The sequence below is a fragment of the Lutra lutra genome, chromosome 3 (genome assembly GCF_902655055.1).
Source record: "Lutra lutra chromosome 3, mLutLut1.2, whole genome shotgun sequence".
Classification (NCBI taxonomy): Eukaryota; Metazoa; Chordata; class Mammalia; order Carnivora; family Mustelidae; genus Lutra; species Lutra lutra.
This window is the reverse complement of record NC_062280.1, coordinates 188,467,539-188,487,213: the sequence shown is the minus strand read 5'-3', so window position 1 is coordinate 188,487,213 and position 19,675 is coordinate 188,467,539. Positions and strand designations below refer to the sequence as shown.

General features: G+C 47.8%; 1 protein-coding gene across 5 annotated transcripts in view; it reads right to left on the bottom strand.

Annotated features, from left to right (window-relative positions):
• Nucleotides 1-19,675, bottom strand: part of FARP1 (FERM, ARH/RhoGEF and pleckstrin domain protein 1) — a 271,923-nt gene that overhangs the window by 210,418 nt on the left and 41,830 nt on the right. For 4 of the 5 annotated variants that reach the window (XM_047720272.1, XM_047720273.1, XM_047720271.1 and 1 more), the window contains one exon: nt 2,691-2,884. In XM_047720272.1, coding sequence (XP_047576228.1) covers nt 2,691-2,861 — 171 coding nt within the window. In that variant the 5' untranslated portion in view covers nt 2,862-2,884. Of the gene's footprint in view, nt 1-2,690; nt 2,885-11,477; nt 11,587-19,675 lie in introns of those variants that run through there. The other variant, XM_047720274.1, reaches the window with a different exon arrangement.

Here is a 19,675-nt window from a genome sequence, read left to right as displayed (position 1 = left end):
TCACCCTGGCCAGCCAGAGGCCTTCCAGCTGCGTGAAGGCCTGGCTGGTTCTCTGAATAGAGAGCACAAGGTAGCAATTTAGAATCAGCTCTGTCAATAAAAATGCTGATATCTGCCTCTCTGTAGGCAGTTACAGAAAACATCTGTTACCCACTGGTTGGGAAAGAACATTCTGGCCAAACTAGAAAACTCAAAATAAAATATGAATGGATGAGACGTGTGGAAAAAAGGACATTAAATTCTACTTATAAGATAAACTCATTCTTACATGCAAGCAGCAAACATTTTAATGAGCAATGACTACATGCCAGGGACTGTGCTAGAGGCCAGGAATGAGACACTAAGGCAAGGTCCCTGCCCAGGGAAGTGGCAAAGGCACCCCTCATCCTACCTGTATGAAGGCCTTAGTAGGTGCTGAGCTGGTATAAAGTGCCTGGAAAAACGTCATCATCATAGCAGGTGGGGTTTATTACTAGCCTCATTTTACAAAGGAGAAAGCAGAGATACAGAGAGGTACTTGTCCAAAGTGATCAAGAAGTCAGTATAAAAAGGCTGAAATTTGAACCCAAGCCTTATAGGTATATAAGGGAAGAGGTCTGAGGGACGGAAGAAAAAGCCCCAGACACTATCTCCAATGTTAGCATCTGGATAAAATGATAGGGTTCTTAAGGGTGCATAGGAGTTTATGGGGAGGAAAAGAGAAAAGTTACTTCCAGACAGAGGGCTTATAAATGCTAAGCATAGACACCAGCATTTATCTATTAAAATAAAATTGTTAAAGATTTATTTGTCAGAGAGAAAGCATGCACAAGCAGGGAGAGCAGCAGGCAGAGGGAGAAGCAGACTCCCAGCTGAGCAGGGAGCCTGATGCAGGGCTCAAACTCAGAACCCTCGGATCATGACCGGAGCTGAAGGCAGATGTATAAACCAACTTAGCCACCCAGGCGTCCCATCATCGAGTCAAATAATTTTAAATGATGAAAACCTACTTCATTCCTTTCCTTAGGGACATCCTATACAGTTCCTAGCTGGTGACATTCTTTGGTTTAGGGACACTGACGAAACGCAGGTGAATTCAGTCCAATACTCCCTGTGGTTCGCACACCCAACATTAATATTTGATCGGTCCTCAGTCCAAACCACACACGAACACCATTTAACAGAATGTATAGCTAAAGACTTGGGCTCAGAGGCCCTTAGTACAGGCCCAACAGGAAACCCTGAAACTAAATAGCTCACCAAACCAGTCTGGCAACGAAGAGAAGGCACTGGAAAGTGGGAGGGGGGTACCTGTTCCAGAAGGCCTAATTCTAACATGCTGGCGGATGCCCTCATTTATGTTCACAGTTTCAGCAGACTGGCAAAGAGCTTTGTTCACTAGAATACAGAGATGTTCCCCAGCCCTTGAAAGACAAGCATTCCACAACAAGAAAATAAATGTACAATAAATTGGCAGTGTTCAGCACAGCTATTCTGAGGTTTACCTTTCCCTGAGATACTTAATGGTAATTCGCACTCTTGGAACAATATTAAGAGGAGTAGGATTTAGTGAATCGTATTGCATAAGTGATTAAATGACGGGTTACAGACGTCTGTGTCAACTCTTAAACCCCACAGTCCCTCTAGCCAGCAGGAGTAATGGGTCGTCTCCACTTTAAGAACAGGTTACGTTCCCGAAGTTTTGTGTTTTAGTTGGCTGTTGAGAATTCAGGAGTTATTGTCTTCCCCACCAACAATGCCAGATTCGCTGTATAGTACCTGAGACAGAATGCAGAAAACTAAACCCGAAGCGTGCCACAAACAAGGTCTGCGGACCCCAATCCACGTGAGGGACAAGGATTCCAGAGGAAAGTGCGGTCCAAATTCTAAAGAGCCAAGAGCACTCATCTCACTCTCCCTGCCTTGGGCCCAAGAAATCCTCACCACTTGTAACTGGTGCTGGTTCCCTACCCTCCAACAGGAGGAGGCTAGAGAGGAGGAGGAGGCAGGGGCTTGAGGAAAAAGGGCAGAACCACAGGGGTATGGGGGCAAGGGCCAGGGTAAAGGGCTCCCACGGAAGAAAGAGGCCAAGGCTATTGATTCTTCCCTCTCTGCCTGGCTCCCAGACACCCCCATTTCCTGGTGTCTAGAGACACCCCTCTCTAATTGTGGGGCTGCTACACTGTGGACCTAGATCAGGGTTTTTCTGCTCCCCCCCCAACCCCCCACCCTCAAACACAGACGTCCACGTCTCTCCTGGCATGAAAACCCACATGGGGCTCTTTGACGGCTTTCTCAGGATTTTTCTTGCCTGTACCCTAGAGTCGCGGCACATGCACATGCACACACACGCACCATGAGAAGAAGACTTGTAGTAAGCAAATGAGACAAGACCACAAGTGCATCCAGTTCAAATATATACAGATCACATGTGCACACACATACACACACATGCTCTCGTAGGAAAGTCTGTAATTCAAGTGATCGGCCCACTGAGACCACGATCTAGGCCGTGCATGCATGAGTCACAATACTGGACGGCGGAGAACAGAACGGGTGAGAGGAGCGTGCTGGGGCAGGGGAGGGGGGGGAGGTGTGGACCGCACCCCCCCACTCCCGCCACCTCCTGTCACTGAAAAAGTGGATTTGAGGAACCTCCCCGTCCTGAAGGCTGCCCACCCGTCTGAGTTCCCACCTCTACCCCAACTTACCGGAACTTCAAATGCCTCCTGGGTGTCATCCAGCATCTGGATTTTGATGGACATGAGTTTCCCGGAAGGCGTCGGGGGCGGCTTCTGACCATGTTCCAAGGTGCTGATCCCCGAGTTCTCCGGGGCCCCCAGTCGCGATCCTGGACTTGGCCTCTGCTCTATTTCTCCCATGGTGAAAGCAGACTCTAGAATATCTGCGGAAAGCAGTGAGAAAGAAAAACATGTCAGAAGACACAACGCATGTCAAGGCCTCAGGGGCATCTGCGGTCTCCGAGCCGTCCTCGAATCCGAGGAGCCACAGCTCAGTGGGCTCTCGGTCCCCCCACACGGGACTCACAGGCGGGCAGCTTTGGTGCCTTCATGAAAAGTCAGGTCACCCTCAACCAACCAACACATGCCAACAGTGGTGCGTATTTTAACATATTTTCTTTCCTAGTTTTACAGTCCGCTCTCATTCATAGTACAAATTCTGCGGTATTCAACACATTATTCAGTGCCCACCGTGAGCTGGGCACAGCTTTTGGAGTCTGGACAGAAGAGGATAAGCAATGCCTAAGCCATACCATCAGTATCCCTTAGTTAGCTTTCGGACACATAACATACCAAGTAACATGGGCTTGATAAAGATAAAAAGATAAAGCAGACATCGTGGCTCTCGACTTTAGAATTTGTTGAGGAAGATAAACACGCGCTCCCACAAACACAGGCGACGTAGGGTAGGGTCTCTTCTCCCCATTTCTTCTGCTTGTTTCTTTTCTTTTTTTTTTTTTAAGATTTTATTTATTTATTTGACAGAGATCACAAGCAGGCAGAGAGGCAGGCAGAGAGAGAGGAGGAAGCAGGCTCCCCGCTGAGCAGAGAGCCCGATGCGGGGCTTGATCCCAGGACTCTGAGATCATGACCTGAGCCGAAGGCAGCGGCTTAACACACTGAGCCACCCAGGCACCCCTCTTCTGCTTGTTTCTATCACAATTACCTTCTAATTCATTTCTTTCTTGCCACGCCCCCCACGGTCGCCCCATTCCCAAGAAATCATTTCACATATAATGGTATCAACAACAATGTTACTTCCCTAAAAACAAAACCCAATCTTCTTTCCTCTACATACCTGGTCCCGTCCCCCTCCCCCTCCCCAGCCACACCCCACCTCACCCCAACCTCCCCCTCCCCTCTGTCCTGCTCCAGATCTCTCTGGAGCATGGCTCTCGAGGGCTGAACGCTTTACACTACTTCTCCACCTGGAAACTTCCACCCTGGCTTTTGAACTCCATTCCAGGATCACATCCCCGACCCCAGGACAGGACTCTGGTACCACTGCCCCTTTGCACCCACACCCGTCATCCAATGTCACCATGGTGGTGAGTCCCATAGGCCTCTGCCCGATTACACTCCCCAGGACCCCAGGGCCTCAAGACCTAAAGCAGGAATCAAAGCTTGGTATCTTTGGGTCTCAGCACCTGGGTAGACACAGCACGGGGCATAAAGATTCCAATAACGGCTGCGTGATGCTGGGCCCTGTCTGGATATGCAGGATCACAGAGCACAATGGGGGGGGGGGCACTTCCATCACCGAGAGGGTAGGAACGGTCCTCAATCCAGTCTCTAATATCAGATAATAATGGCAAGGAGACAAGCACACAGGGAAGACGGAAGAGCCCCCACAAAGTTATGGGACAGAAACTAGGCGGCATACAGGAAGAATACGGATTCATGAGGAAAGCGGGTTTGGAAAACAGGCTGGAACCAAATGACAGAAGAGCTCAAGCCCTGGCTGAGAAACACGGTCCTTCCCTCGAGGCAGCCTTGAGGCAGCCGGGAGCCCCTGCGTGATAAGAACGTGCAAAGCAGAATCTTAGAAAAACCATCCGAGGAGGAACTAATCCTATAGGCTGGAGAAAGATGGCAGGTCCAGTGACAAAGCTATTGTGACAATCTGTGCCTCAGGGGATAACGTGGCCAGTGGAGATAGAAAGGAAAGCATGAGGCCATAAACCCAAGGTTATGGAAAAATCAACCCAACGTTAACAGTAAGCTGCCCAGGAGGAGGATATAGAAGTATAGCAAAGACCAGAAAGTTTTATATTAGAGCAGAAAAATGTGTGGGAGGGAAGGTGAGAGTCTGACTGGGAACATCCAAGGCCCTGCGGGAAAGCTGGAGATGGGAGTCCATCTGGCTGTACAAGCAAAAGCCATAATGAAAGCAAATGGCGGGGGGCAAGAAAGCAAAAAGAACCACTGTGCCCAGTCAACAGGTGGTCATGGGCTGAATATTGTTCCCCCACAAAATTTTTAAAAGATTTGAGAGAGAGAGAGAAAGAACATGAGTTGGGGGCAGGGAGGGTGGGAGACAGAGACGGGAGACTCCCCACTACACAGGGATCCCCGATGCAGGACGTGATCCCAGGACCCCAAGACCATGACCTGAGCAGAAGGCAGATTAACTGACTGAGCCACCCCAGGTGCCCCTCCACTCCCCCCCCCCATTCTTATACTGAAGTTCTCACCCTCAGTATCTCAAAGCATGGCTCTATTTGGAGAAAGGTCCTTAAAAGAGGTGATTAAGTTACAATAAGGCCATTAAGATGAGCCCTAATCCAGTCTGACTGGTGTCCTTATGAGTGGAAAGCTGGACCCACAGACACCAGGGACGCCAGAGCAGAGGAGTGGCCATGTGAGGGCACTGGAAGGCAGCCATTTGCCAGGACATGGGCACTCAGGAGAAACCAGCCCTGCTGACACCGTAGTCTGGACTTCCAGCCTCCAGAACTTCTGTAGTTATATCCCCATCCCCAACCTGTGGTGCCATGTTATGGCCGCCCTGACAAACTCATGCCAGGGCCCCTGTGGAAGACAGGAAAGAGGCTCAGAGGGGCCCTAAGTAACTGAAAAAGCCACAAAACAGGCACCAGGGGGTCACCTGTGGTGTGAGGTATGGAGCTGAGCGCTGTGTCTGACACATCTGAAATCACGTCACCCCTCAGCTCCTGTGTTCGGAAAAAACCATCCGGCTCGTAAATCTCACGTGGTAGGTTCTTCTCACCCAACTCCTGGCTCTACCTTCTCCTTAAGAGTTGGGTTCCCAGAGTTCTGACAAAATTCCAAATGGCGGCCCCTTTGTGCTGCCTCTCGGCATTCTCGCTGTGATGCCAAAGGCTGGCCCTGAGGTTGGCAGATGGAAACGATGGAGTCACCTCAACAACTTTGGTCGTTGACTCACAATCCCCTCGCCTGAAAAGACACATCCTTTAACTGAACAAGAAAGGGTCTGACGACTACCTCAGAAACACCACTTTCTATGCATTTCCCCACAAACCCCACCAAAGCCTGCTGGAGAGTATTACTCGTTCCTATATTACTATATTAGTTCCTAATATTCCTATTATTATTTGTTCCTATACATTGGACGTTGGGCTCTGTGGCCAGGCGATGCAGCCTTTCTGGGAACGGCTCCTCCTTTTTTGAGTGCTCACCTAGGACTTCCCAGATCTGTTAAGGAGGCAGCTCTCTAATTTCCGCCCCCAGTAAACTTTAAGAAGCTATTTCGAATCAGTTTGTCGTGTGATCCGGGCTTTGCTTGATCCACCACTGTCTTGGGCGGTGGGACCGGACCCGTTCATCTGCGATGCCCCACGCGCAAGGCCTCACGGCAAGGGGCAACGGGTCGTCTACTTGCTCAGTGAATCAGACGTGGGGGTGCACCTCTGATTAGTTAGGAAATCAGCTGTGCGTCAGACAATCTCCCCAAACTACAAAAAATTATTTCCCTGCAGGTTTTCTGTTTGGGGTCTCAGGGTTAAAAGTAAACACAACTTCCAGAGAAAATGGGCATCTGCTCAGTTTGCCATGCCTGTCCCCACCCAAGCTCTGCACTTTTTCCTGCTTTGGTCTTAATCCCTCCCTGTCATTCAGAGCATCCCTTGTTGCCTTCCTCTTCCTCCTTCTCCTCCTCCTCCTCCTCCTCCCCTGCCTCAAGGAGATACAGCTCAGATGCCCAGCGAGGGAGGGGACAGCGGAGAGGAAGGGGCCTAGTCCCCCACATCACCCCCACCTCAAAGATGCTAAGGACCCTCCCTACAAAAGCACTTTCTCCTTGTCCTGCCTGAGCAAAGGGCAAGGCCCCTCACCTCCTAAACTAAACCCTCTCTCCCGCTGGGGCCCAAGATCTCTCGATGAATATGCATTGTCCTTTTTTAGCCTCTTGGCACATAAAAATGAAAAGTGAGCTAGTTACTGATAGGTATTTAGTACCTTAAAAATTTCTTTTTCCTCCGTCTCCAAATGACCTCACGCCTGTATTATTTCTATGCTGGTTACTGACATTTCAACAATGCAGTCCCTCCGTTGTTTTCCCAGTCGCACGCAGACCATGGCTGTACATGGAAAGTACTGCTCAATTCCAATATAAATCCAGCCAAGAGGCCTGAGCTGAACATCCTAGGAATGTCACAGGAATATTCAAGGAACACTGGCAAATCATAAATGGGTGACCACGTTGATGCTGGCTATCGGAATTGGTGGGTCCAGTAACACAACACAGCCTTCTAGGCCAACAGGTCTAACAGCCCCCAAAAGCTTCCTGTCTCTATAGATCAATCCAGGCTCTACTTGGACTTGACCTCCATAATCACCTGTACCTTCTGAATTCCTTCAGGAATGGTCAAAGCAAAGCAAATGAACCCTTCTTCCCTTGTGATACATTATTAGTAACATGATCATTCCAGACCTCAAAGCAAAAAGCTATACGTGAAACCACTTCACTCTTTGGCTGTATGAAACAGGAACTACAACGAAAAATAAAATTTTTAACTGGCAGAGAAAAGATGAAAAAGCTAGAGTTGCCTTGTCATTGTATCCTGGCTTCAAGAATTCCTCTTGGAATGTACCCCAAAGCATTAAGGACACACACACACACACACACACACACGCCAACTCCACCCCGAACACATCTGCGACTCCAAACCACAAACCAGGGAAAAGAGTTGCCAAACTGCCGTCAAGGTCAGACAGAGGAGAAGGAATGGAGAGGCTGCCCATGCCTGCAAAGCCAGGCTCCCCGAACACTCAGGATATCCCGAGCCAACAAAGCCAGCAAGAACTTTCTGGGAACCAGGGGAACAGACATAGAGGTTAGCACGAGAGCTTCCCTGAACGAAGCATGATGGGAGAGCCCACTAGAGATGGGGCCTGATGGAGAAACAACACAGGTAAGACCCATCAGCAGGACGCCGCCCATTGCCAGGCCAGGTGAAAAAGAGAGGGCCCTGGGAATGCTACCAGTCCAGCAAGCAGAGAAACACAGAGGATAAAAGGATTATACACACCCCCTCGGGTCACAAGAGTTCCTATGAGCATGGGACGGTCTCCTGGCTCTCCAGAAGCTGTTACAAATAGCTAGTTCATAAAGTACTCCCCAGATAACAAAGGACCTTTACAAAGATGCTAGATTGAAGAAGAAAAAAAAAAAAAAGAACAAAAGAACAAAAGAATTAGTCCCAAACACACTGTCCCAAATTAAGCGATGAAATAATGGACTCGGACAAAAACATGAGAGGATTTACAAGAGGGGCACCTGGGTGGCTCGGTTGGTTAAGCGTACGCCTCCAGCTCAGGTGACAAGACAAGGGTCCTGGGAGTCTTATCTTTTGCTTCTCCCTCTCCCTCTCACCCCCCCCCCACGCCCTCTCTCTAAAATTCTTTTTTTTTTAATTTTTATTGTGCTATGTTAGTCACCATAAAATACATTTTTTTAAAGATTTTATTTATTTGCCAGAGAGAGAGATCACAAGTAGGCACAGCAGCAGGCAGAGAGAGAGGGGGAAGCAGGCTCACCGCTGAGCAGAGAGCCTGATGCTGGCTCGATCCCAGGACCCTGAGATCATGACCTGAGCCGAAGGCAGAGCCTTAACCCACTGAGCCACCCAGGCGCCCCAATACATTAGTTTTTGATTCAGTGTTCCAAGATTGTTTACATACAATCAAATAAAATCTTTAAAAAAAAAAAGCTTTCCTGAACTCTTATAAATCCTACGGGAAAACAGAAGAAAATAAAGAATGAAAGCAGACCTCAGGGGAAAACCAGAAAGATGAGTAAGAACATTACTGCTATAAAATATATGTTCATGTTGCTCCCAAATTCATGTGTTGAAACTAAATCCCCAAAGTGATGGCAAGTTGGGGGTGGTACTTTGGGAGGCGTTCCATGGTGGGGGGGGGCTCTCGCGAGTGGGACTGGCGCCCTTTTGAAGGGCCCCCAGAGCCCTAGCTCAGCCCCTCTGCCATGTGAGGACCCAGCGGGAAGCCAGCAGCCTCGGAAGCAGAGGCCTTCCTGTTTGGACTCCCAGCCTTGAGAACTGGGAGACAGTTCTGCTGTTCGTAAGTCACCCAGTCTATGGTACAGTTAGAGTGCCCAAACAGACGAAGACAGTCACCAAAATGGAAGTGGCCAGAAGAAAATATGCCCAGGTGAAAATAGGAAGTTCTTGAGGGGAAAAATGGAGAAAAGGGAGCAAAAAGATTTAAAACAGAGTAAAAAGTGATAGCAATGGAAGACAGGCAGGTGCGCCAACTCGCCCACAACCAGAGTCCCTAATGATTAAAAAATAATAATGGAACAAGAAGAAAAGAAAAAAGTTTAAGGCAGAATTCAGGAAAACATTCCAGAAATAGAAGGTGATCCTCCACCGTGAATGAACATATATTCCAGAAACCACTAACACAAGATGATCAACACCAAGGCATTTCCTGTATGATCTCTGACGTTCAAAAATGAAGCAGGAATCATTTGGGCACCTGGGCACAAAGTCCAAACAAAATAGGAGGGGATGAAAATTCAGACTCACCCAGGGCAACGTATAATGCTTAAACTATCAAAACGGTCCTCGAAGAAAGAAAAGAGGAATCAAAACATTAAACCCAAATTTTCATTCAAATAGAAGAGTCACACATTTTAAAACAGTCAACAACTCAGAATACTGTTATCCAGGACCTTGCAGAAGAAACTACTGGAAGGAGGAAGGCTAACCCTCAGCAAACCAAGGACTGAATGGGGTAAAACACTGGGAAAGGATTGCTGGTAAACTCTAAATCCATTTACACCGTAAGAGGAAGATGACAGTAATAGCAGAATATTGTGAACTCCAGACAACACAGCAATAATTAAACTGGCAGAGGGATAAGCCCAGATGTGGAGAGGAATGGCAAATCGCTACGTTGACTGTTAGCCCGGGTTTTAAAACGGGTACAAGAAAACTTTAATCTCCAAAAACATACCCATGGTTAATAAGCACACGGAGGGGCGTCCAACATCGTTTGTCATGCGGAAATGCAAATGACATCCACAAAGACACTTTTTCACACCCACTGTGACAGACGGTAACAAGTGTTATTTACAGTGCGGAACAGCTGGAAATCTCCCATGTTGCTGGTGGGACCAGAAAAAGGTGCAGGCCCTTGGGAGAACATTTTGGTAGTTTCTTTAAAATTTAATCAGAGATTTAGCACATGAGCCAACAACTGTGGTCCCCTGGCGAAGCCCGGACGTCTCCCCAAGGGACACGACGTACATCCACACAAAGGAGGGGCCAACAGGTGGGAAGGAGACAAAGCCCACCAGGCAGGGCTCCCGCGGACCAAGGGCCTCCTCGTCACCAACAAAACTAAAACGAAATGTGGACACCTTCTACAACACTTGGATGAACCTCAGAATCCCTTTGCTAAGTCAAAGCCAGAAGCAAGAGATTACACAGCAAACAACCTGACTTGCAGGAATTATCCAGAAACGGCAGATCTGCAGAGATGGAAAGCGGATTCCTGGGGCTTGAGAGAGGGGCTGGGCGGACAGCAAAGGGTCGGAGGGATGATGGAGATTCTTGCTGGAAATGTTCTAAAACCAAGTCGTGGTGACAGTCACACAACTCTGTAAATGTACTAAAAACCTCTGACTTGTACGCCTGACACCCATTAACGTTCTGCTCTATAAATTACACCTCAATAAATAGGCTTTAAAAATGTGTGTGTACATGTCGTGATGAGCCCCAGGTGATTTGCAGAATTCAATCACTCCATTACACCCCTGAAACTAATGTAACAGGTTAACTGGAATTAAAATAACTTGAGAGAGAGCACATGTGCATCGTGGGAGGGGGTCCCCGCAGGGCAGAGGGAGAGAGAGAACCCCAAGCAGGCTCCACGCTGAGCACAGAGTCTGACGCAGGGCTCGTTTTCATGACCCCAAGACCATGACCTGAGCCGAAACCAAAATCTGGCGCCTAACCGATGGCATACCCAGGCGCCCCTAAAATAAAAACTTTAGGAAAAAAAAAAGTGTGTGCTCCCACACAACTATCCTTGTGAACACACACAACCTCTCTGGAGACAAACAAGTGACCCATAGGAGAGTGGCCTCCGGGTTAAGGACAGGACTGCGAAGGCTATCACCCATTCAGAAATACACAATTGTAAGAAGGCCCTCTACTAGGAGGCCATCTCCTCACTACCCCGGCTCATGTAGAGCATGAAACCAAAGGAGACGAGATCACAGTAAAGAAGGGGGACAATTCTCCATCGAAACTTGGACCAAGAATTCGCAAAGGATTTTTCCTTCCAGTTTAAAGGATAAACCCCTTACGTCAATATCACACTATGTCAACTAACTAGAACTTAAATACAAACTTTAAAAACACACCCATCACTTTTCTTTAAATACACGCATTTGAAACAAACACACTCACACAGACATACGTACATAAATGAATGCCACCGAGGAATTCCGACTAAAGAAAAACTCACAGAAAACGGGCACTCACAGAAGCCCAAGACGCAGATTTCGGGAAGCCACGGGGCTGGGTTCTAGAGCCCCCAAAGTAGTTCTAGCGCCCCACGTCAAGAGGGAAGGAGCGCACATTGGCCATTTTGTGGGGACCCAGAGCAGCTCTGCTCAAGAGGGCAAAGGGCGAAGGGTATGTAACCCCAGCACTGCCTGGTAACAAAGCCACCTTGTGTTCTGTCCCCGGAGCCACAGGCCAGGAGGGAGGGAGGAGCTAACCCCCCCCCCCACCACCACCACCACCAAAGGCTGGCGGCCAGCAGCTTCCTCATAGGGACTCAGATAAGGGGTTTTGAGAAAGTTCAAAAACAGCTATCTATGCCGATAGATGGGCTTCCTTCAAAAAAAAGTCTGGGAGCAAAAGAAACGACAACAGATCAGCTGTTTCACATCAACCAGAGACTTCAAACAGGCGGGAGAGGCTGTCTGGCCTGTTTGATCATTTGGGAGGAGACCAGAAGGTTAACCGTCTGCGAGCGGGGGTGCCCCGATTCACCAGCACAAGGCAGGGAGAGGACGAGACCCCATCGACTTCCTAAAGACGCGCTTAGCCCTCTGTTCTTTCCAACCCTAGTGAAAAGCAGTAAGTACATTCCGCAGGCTAGCCTACATACGCCTCACATCTCCGGAAAGTACTTCAAGAAAAACTCTGAGCAGAAGTTTTCTCAAGTTCATAGATGTTATTTCAAAAGTCTGGTTTTAACCGTAGCCCTTTTTTACTCAAAAACCCGAGTCTGACCGATACCAAATTAAATGTGAAAATTCCTAGCCAGGCATTCATCGACCTACCCTGATGTCTCTACTTGTGAATCAATGGTTTTCTAACCCTGCTCGCCTCTGCTGTTTCGCACGGTGCATTTTCCTGACACGGTGCTGGTGCTGTTCTGTATTCTTCCTTCTCAAATACTGCCTTCCTTCCCTGGGTCCAATGTCACCTCCTCCAGAAAGTCTTCCCTGATCTACTCTTTCAGGGGGAAAAAAATGCCTCGCTTTATTGTCTCTGGGGTTTTGCTGGTACTTGGCTTGGATTTCCCCTGCTTTCCAGACCTTCCTCCTCTCTTCCTGCATCTTCCAACTAGATTACAAGTCCAGAGGGGCTGTCACCTGGGAGCGTGACAGGCTCCTCCTGTCACAGTACAAGAGACGGCCCTGACTCTGGGACAGAGAGAACTTCAGGCAGCGCACGTATCCCTTCTAGAGGACACTTTCCTTACCTGGAAAACACAGACAAAGCTGGCCAGGGGTTTGTCTGGTGCAGGGGTTTTATTTATTTATTTATTTTTAAGATTTTATTTATCTATTTGATAGATCACAAGCAGGCAAGGCGGGGGAGCAAGTTCCCTGCTGAGCAGAGAGCCCGATACAGGGATTGACCCCACGACCCTGGGATCATGACCTGAGCCAAAGGCAGAGCCTTAACCCACTGAGCCACCCAGGCACCCCGTGCGGGGGGGGGGGGGGGGGGGGGGGGGGGGGGGCGTTTAAACCCTGGTTGCAAATCAGCAGCAAAAGCATCATGTGGGAGCTTGTAAAAAAATGCAAATTCCGTCCCAGCACAGGTTCTCTGCATCAGAAAGGCTCAGGGTGACTTCCAGTAGATTTTTTTTTTTTTTTTTAGTATATGTGCTGCCGAAGACAGAGATCACAAGTAGGCAGAGAGACAGGCAGAGAGAGCGAGGGGGAAGCAGGCTCCCCACTGAGCAGAGAGCCCGATGCGGAGCTCGATCCCAGAACCCTGGGATCATGACCTGAGTCAAAGGCAGAGGCTTTAATCCACTGAGCTGCCCAGGTGCCCCTTCCAGTAGATTCTGATGTGAACTCTGGCCTGAGAACCAGGGCTCTACTTCCCAGGGTCCCCATGAGGATCGGCTACGATAAGTAAAATCCACCTGACTACAAATCGGGCCGTAACTTCAGGAAAACATCTGGTGACCACGTTTCGCACATGCACCTGATGTAACAAGCACAACAAGCTTTTTTCAATAGCTCTTGGCAAAAAAAGGTGGCACTTCTCCGATCCCATGTTCATGCAAACTCCAACTTCCCTCTGAAAATGAAGACAAGGCAATCCTTTCATCGGCATTTTCACTGGTTTGGTAGAAGGCATTTCCTGCCTTGATTAGATAGGCGAGGACAAAAGCACGGAGAACGGAAGTGGAAGCAGAGGTGTTGGGAAGAGAAGCTCTTTTTACCCCAGTTGTGTGGGGGAGAGGGGGATCCAATTCATCCCATGTCAATCATGTCAATTTCTTGATGACTCTGAGGGTACAAAACAAGACATCAGCTCCCCTCCATTCTGCCTCCAACACAAATGCCGGAATAAATAAAATGTCAGGAGTGACATGGTCTTCTTGAAGACAAAAACCCCAGACGGGAACCCCCCCTCAATGCCCACGCACCACATGGCTCCGTGTCAACAGAGGCTGCCCTTCGTGAGCTGCCGTCGAGCTCGCCCTACTCACGGCACATCGATCTCATCCACTCACTGAAGAAAGTCCTCTCGGTGTCCCATGGACACTGGTCAGCCTCCCCGAACAGCTGTGGAAAACAGCCAACCCTTGCCGAGCCCACAGTGAGGTAAGTTTGTTGCTTACTCTGCGCCCCTGAAGATAAGAGACTGTTCAGCCTCTCATTCAGGTGTCACAATCACTGGGACTGTCCCCAATAACAGACATTTAGAGGGACCTATGAGGTTTCAGCAACTGCACCCAGCACGCTAGGGGACCCAAAGCCACAACATGGCACCCTGCGGTTCGTCATTCTGGGATGTGTTCTCCATCGGGCAACAGACAATAGGTACTCAGAGAGAACCATCCAACACAACGTGTTCACTTCTGACAATAGGTATTAGCCAATTTTTTTTTAAAGAACTTTTATTTTTAGATTTTTTTATTTATGTATTTGACAGAGATCACAAGTAGGGAGAGAGGCAGGCAGAGACAGAGGGGGGAGGCAGGCTCCCCGCTGAGCAGAGAGCCTGATGCAGGGCTCGATCCCAAGACCCTGAGACCATAACCCAAGCTGAAGGCAGTGGCTTAATTCACTGAACCACCCAGGCGCCCCAAGTATTAGTCAATTTTTAAAGCTAGAGAAAGGTGTGGATAAGACACAGTCCAGGCGGAGTTCATTCCTGCATTAAATAAAAGTGCCCGCCAGTAGGTCAAGCGTCGGACTCTTGATCTCAGTTTGGGTCTTTTTTTTTTTTTTTTTTAAGATTTTATTTATTTATTTGACAGACAGAGATAACAAGTAGGCAGAGAGGCAGGCGGGGGGAGGGGGGTGGAAGCAGGCCCCCTGCTGAGCAGAGAGCCCGATGCGGGGCTCGATCCCAGGACCCAGAGATCATGACGTGAGCCGAAGGCAGAGGCTTCACCCACTGAGCCGCCCGGGTGCCCCTCAGCTCAGGTCTTGATCTCAGGGTCTTGAGTTCGAGCCCTGCACTGGGATTCACGTTGGGTGTGGCGCCTACTTAAAAAAAAGGTGTCTGCCCTAAGCCAGGAGCTGCAGCGATAGGAGATACAGGATAATGGAGGCAAGAAGGTAGTGAAAAGAAAATGAGACAAGTAGGTGAGAGGCAGATTTCAGTCGACCAGAAATAGGCCAACGTGGAGGAGGGTCACCTGTGGATCAGAATGAGCCACTGTGGTTTATAAGACAAGGCGGAAACCACGAAGCTGTAAGAAAATATTTGACAGCGAGGTGGTGGCTCGATCAGGACACCAGTCAGGTGTCCTGTGCACCTGTCATGTCTCAGGAAAGAAAGCATGGAAGTGACAAGGAGAAGAGTCAGGAGGCATATCTGGGAACACTCTGACATGAAGAATCCTTCCAAATCGATGACAAATTAGATGTGGGGGAAGAAGATGGAATTACGGACACATCTAGAACTTGGCTACAAGTGCGAGAAAGAGCAAGAAAAGGCCGAGAGGTCTTGTTGGGGCCGACTGAGGGTGACTACAGGGCCTGGAGGCAGGCTGTCCAGCGACGTTCTAAAGGTCACTGCCTCCAACTCAACACTCGCCCTTCTTCAGCCCCCTGCTATCTCCTCTCGAATGCCTTCTCCAAAGTTCCACTCCCATAAGCGGAGTAGAGGCGACAGAGGTTCAGGACAGGGAGTCAGAGGTGGCGCTGTGACCATGGGTGGCATCTCAGGCAGGAGGCTGGGAAACAGCACAAAAAGAAATAACCAAGATGGCAGCCCAGAGTCCATGCCCAACAGGCACAGGCGGGAAGAGGAAGGAGACTTGGTGAAAGAATCCCATGTTCTCCGAGTTGGAAGGGCTTCTAGGGAGCATTTATGACAACCTTCCCCCTGACGGATGAATCCCATATTTACAAATAGCGGAGTCTGAAAATCCATTCTCAAATCACACCAGGAAGCCAAGGAGGCAGGAGCATCAGGAGCCAGAGGCTGAGCCACTAACGCTGGATGTTGTCAGGGCATCAAGGAAAATGAGTAATAAAAGTTCGCTCGGGGGTGCCTGGGGAAGAGAGAGTCAGGAGAGTCTGAGAAGCTCTTCTCCTCGGGGTCATGACTCAAGCCCCATGTTGGGTGCAGAGGTTACGTTTTTAAAAAAAAAATTTTAAAAAGAAAAGTTCACTCGTTAGATCTAGTATGATCCATTAGTCACCAGTATGAAGAGGAAAAGTATCATTTGAGAAATGGAGGAAGAAGGCAGACTGATTATTAGTAATTCAGACAGCAAATATATTAGTCTACACTAATCTTTTTTTTTAAATAGAATTTTTTAGAGTTTTACGTTTCCAAGGAAATACAGAGAGGGCTCCTGATTGCCCTCACTCTCCTCACACAGTTTCCTATCATTAACATCTGCGTTAGTGTGAAAATGGACGGACCAATACTGACATATTATTAACTCAAGTCCAACTCACGTGTACCTTTTGTGGGGTGTGACAAGTGCAAAATGTCATGCACCCACCATGACACTATCACACAAAATCATTTCTCCACCCTAAAAAAAATCCCCTGTTCTCCATCTCTTCATACCAGCTCCCCTTTCTCCATCCTGTCCCCTGACAGCCACTCATGTTTCTACTGCCTATCCTTTGTCTCTTCCAGAAAGTCACGCGGTTGGAATCATAGAGAATGTAACCTTTCAGACCGGCTTCCTTCACCGAGCAACATGGATCTGAGTTTCCGCCATGTTTTTTCATGGCCTGTCGGCTGGCATCTCTTTATCTCTGAATAATATTCCACTGCCCACAGGTACCACGCCTTCTCTCTCTGTTCACTTAGTGAAGCACATCGTGGCTGCTCCCAGTTTAAGGCGACTCTGAAATGCTTTTCAGCTACAGAAATGGGAGGGTGTAGATGTTCCCTCCAAAGGGGGCCAACTCGGCTTGAGGGGAGAAATGGAAGCAAGGTCCACTGTTTCATGAGCAGATGCTACGTTGCCAATTTCCAGCTCGGTCAAACCCACCCCTTGGCAGGTAATGACGCTTACCTCAGAGGTTCTCCACAATAACTCTCTTTACTTCATGAGAAAATGACAGAACTTAATAAATAACAACAACAAAAAAAAGTTTCTGGAATGTACAAAAAAAAAGAGAGAGAAAGAAAGAAAGGGAGGAAGGGAAGGGAAAGAAAAGAGCACTAGGCATTTTCTTAATAAACTACAAGGCATTAAGTTTGTTTTCAAATTAAATCAGGATATTGCCAACAACTTCTTTATTAAATAAGGAAATTTTTAGTAAAAAATTTAACTGACACTATATCGTTCTCTGATGAAGTTTCAGATACTCTAGAAATGACGCTTAAGAAATAAATGCCAGGGGCGCCTGGGTGGCTCAGTGGGTGAAGCCTCTGCCTTCAGCTCAGGTCATGATCTCGGGGTCCTGGGATCGAGCTCCGCATCGGGCTCTCTGCTCGGCGGGGAGCCTGCTTCCTCCTCTCTCTCTGCCTGCCTGCTTGTGATCTGTCAAGTAAATAAAAAAATCTTTAAATAAATTTAAAAAAAAAAATGCCAAGAGCGCCTGGGTGGCTCAGTTGGTTAAGCGTCTGCCTTCGGTTCAGGTCATGACCTCAGGGTCCTGGGTTCGAGTCTCACATCAGGCTCCTTGCTCAGAGGGAAACTGCTTTTCCGTCTGCCCCTCCCCCACACCCCCAGGCCCACTCCGAGCTCTTTCTCAAATAAATAAAATCTTTTTTTAAAAAAGGAAAGAAACGCCAAAATTTAAATGCATCCCGCATCTTGCGGAACATTCCACCGACATCCATCCTAGAGTGAGTAACGCATGCTTCATACAACTTTAAGAAAAAAGAAAGCATTTCCTAAAGCTTACCAAATCCAATGAATCATAAATGACAGGGCTTCCCTTCAGGGTGGGAAAAGGAAAGCAATTTCTATTAAAGCCATTAAAGTATAGACTGTTAGATTTCTACTCTCACAGTTTCAATATTATTCAAGACATAGACGAGGAAGTATTATCACGGATCAAATGACACAATAAAACTCAAAAGCACTGCAAAGGGTATCGCATCCTGGAACACTTCCCCTAGAATTAATCATTAGTTCCAACAGCGAAATGTCACGGGGAAAAAAGTATGTAATAAAAAAGTGAAGCCCCTTGTGAAAAAATGAGAAGTTTTAAATGTCAGCCCAGTTAATAAATAAGGTATTTAACTAAACAATACTGTCCATTAAAAAATAATAATAATTATGACTAACAGTTTTTGCCTTGGACTGCAAAGCGGGAAGAAAAATGATTTAGATGCTGTCAAATTGTTCACCAGGTTCTAGTTCAAATTTTTGACATTTCTGAGTGCGTTATAAAATTAACTTGACCTTTCCTGGATTTTAGGCTTCTCATTCAGAGAGTGTGGGGGGAAAAATGTACAACTATTATTTTAATATAGCCAACCCTTACACAGCACTTTCTAGAATACAGCATTGTTCTCTGAGCTTTATAAATATGAACTTCCTTAATCCTCAAAAACACCATGAGGTGGACACTATTAATGACCCCTTTTACAGATAAGAAAACTGAGACCAAGGGCTTAAGTTAACTTTCCCATGGTCACCCAGCCAGGAGAGTGGCAGATGCGGAACCAGATGGCAGACGGGCTGGTCTTCACCACCAATCGTCACTGGCTCTGCCGGACAAGATAATCTTCAAAATTGTCACCCTCTCGAATATTCAGAGACCTCGGGACTCGGTGTTCTAGATGCAATCAGTCTCCCCTGAACCTCACCCCTTTTTGAGCGCACAGGTGCCAATCAAGCCACCAAGTTAATTACCCACACAGGCTACGAGGATGCCAAAGAAGAAGGCACACCCAGTAATCAAAATGCTTACTGCATTCTTACTAGGGCCTATAAAGAGTATGGCGTACGGTCTTTTTATGGTTTCAAGTTAGGAATTTTTTAAACATCTTAAAACCTCTCTCACTTCTCTGAGCAAGGATTTTTTTTTTTTTTTTTGCAAACATCTGTTCCTGCAGTAGATAACGCGCTCACCCAACCCCGGGGGATTCATTAATTCTTGCAGCCAAGATCCTCAAAGCACCGGCAAAGGCAAGCGTCCTGAAAAGGTCTGCAAAACCGCAGGGCTTCAAGGGATACTGAGACACACTGGGCAGATACTGCTGGGCCAAGTCAAAGAAAGATAAGCTGCCCTCTCCCCGGGCAAACACTTGGCTCCCACGGGATACACCGCTGGATGAAAAGAAACAGACACAAAAGCAGACACAGAACTTTGCATAGCCACATGTCACGAAAGCGAAGGGAGGTGGGGTGAAGGGGGGCTGAGAAACTGGGTCCAGATTACCCTCCAGGTTCAAAGGACCAGTCACCGTGTGAAATGAGACGTCGGAGCACCATACCTTGGTTTCTGTTGAGAAATACAGGTTTTTTCCATTCTTGTCACCAAGAACTCTCACTTGATAATGTGTACCATGTATTACAAAACCTCCTTGAGCCATTACTTCATTCCTACACAACCACTGTATGGGACAGGCTCACTTAGGGAGAAGCCAACATCCCAAAGGCAGCAACTTTCTATAATCTAATGGAAGCAGCCATTAAGGATATAGAACCCTCCTCCCCCAGTACAGTAAACCAGGGCAGAAAGAACAGTATCTGGACAGTAAGAAATGGCAAATAAAGAACACACATTTTCCTATAACTCCAGGTTTTCATCT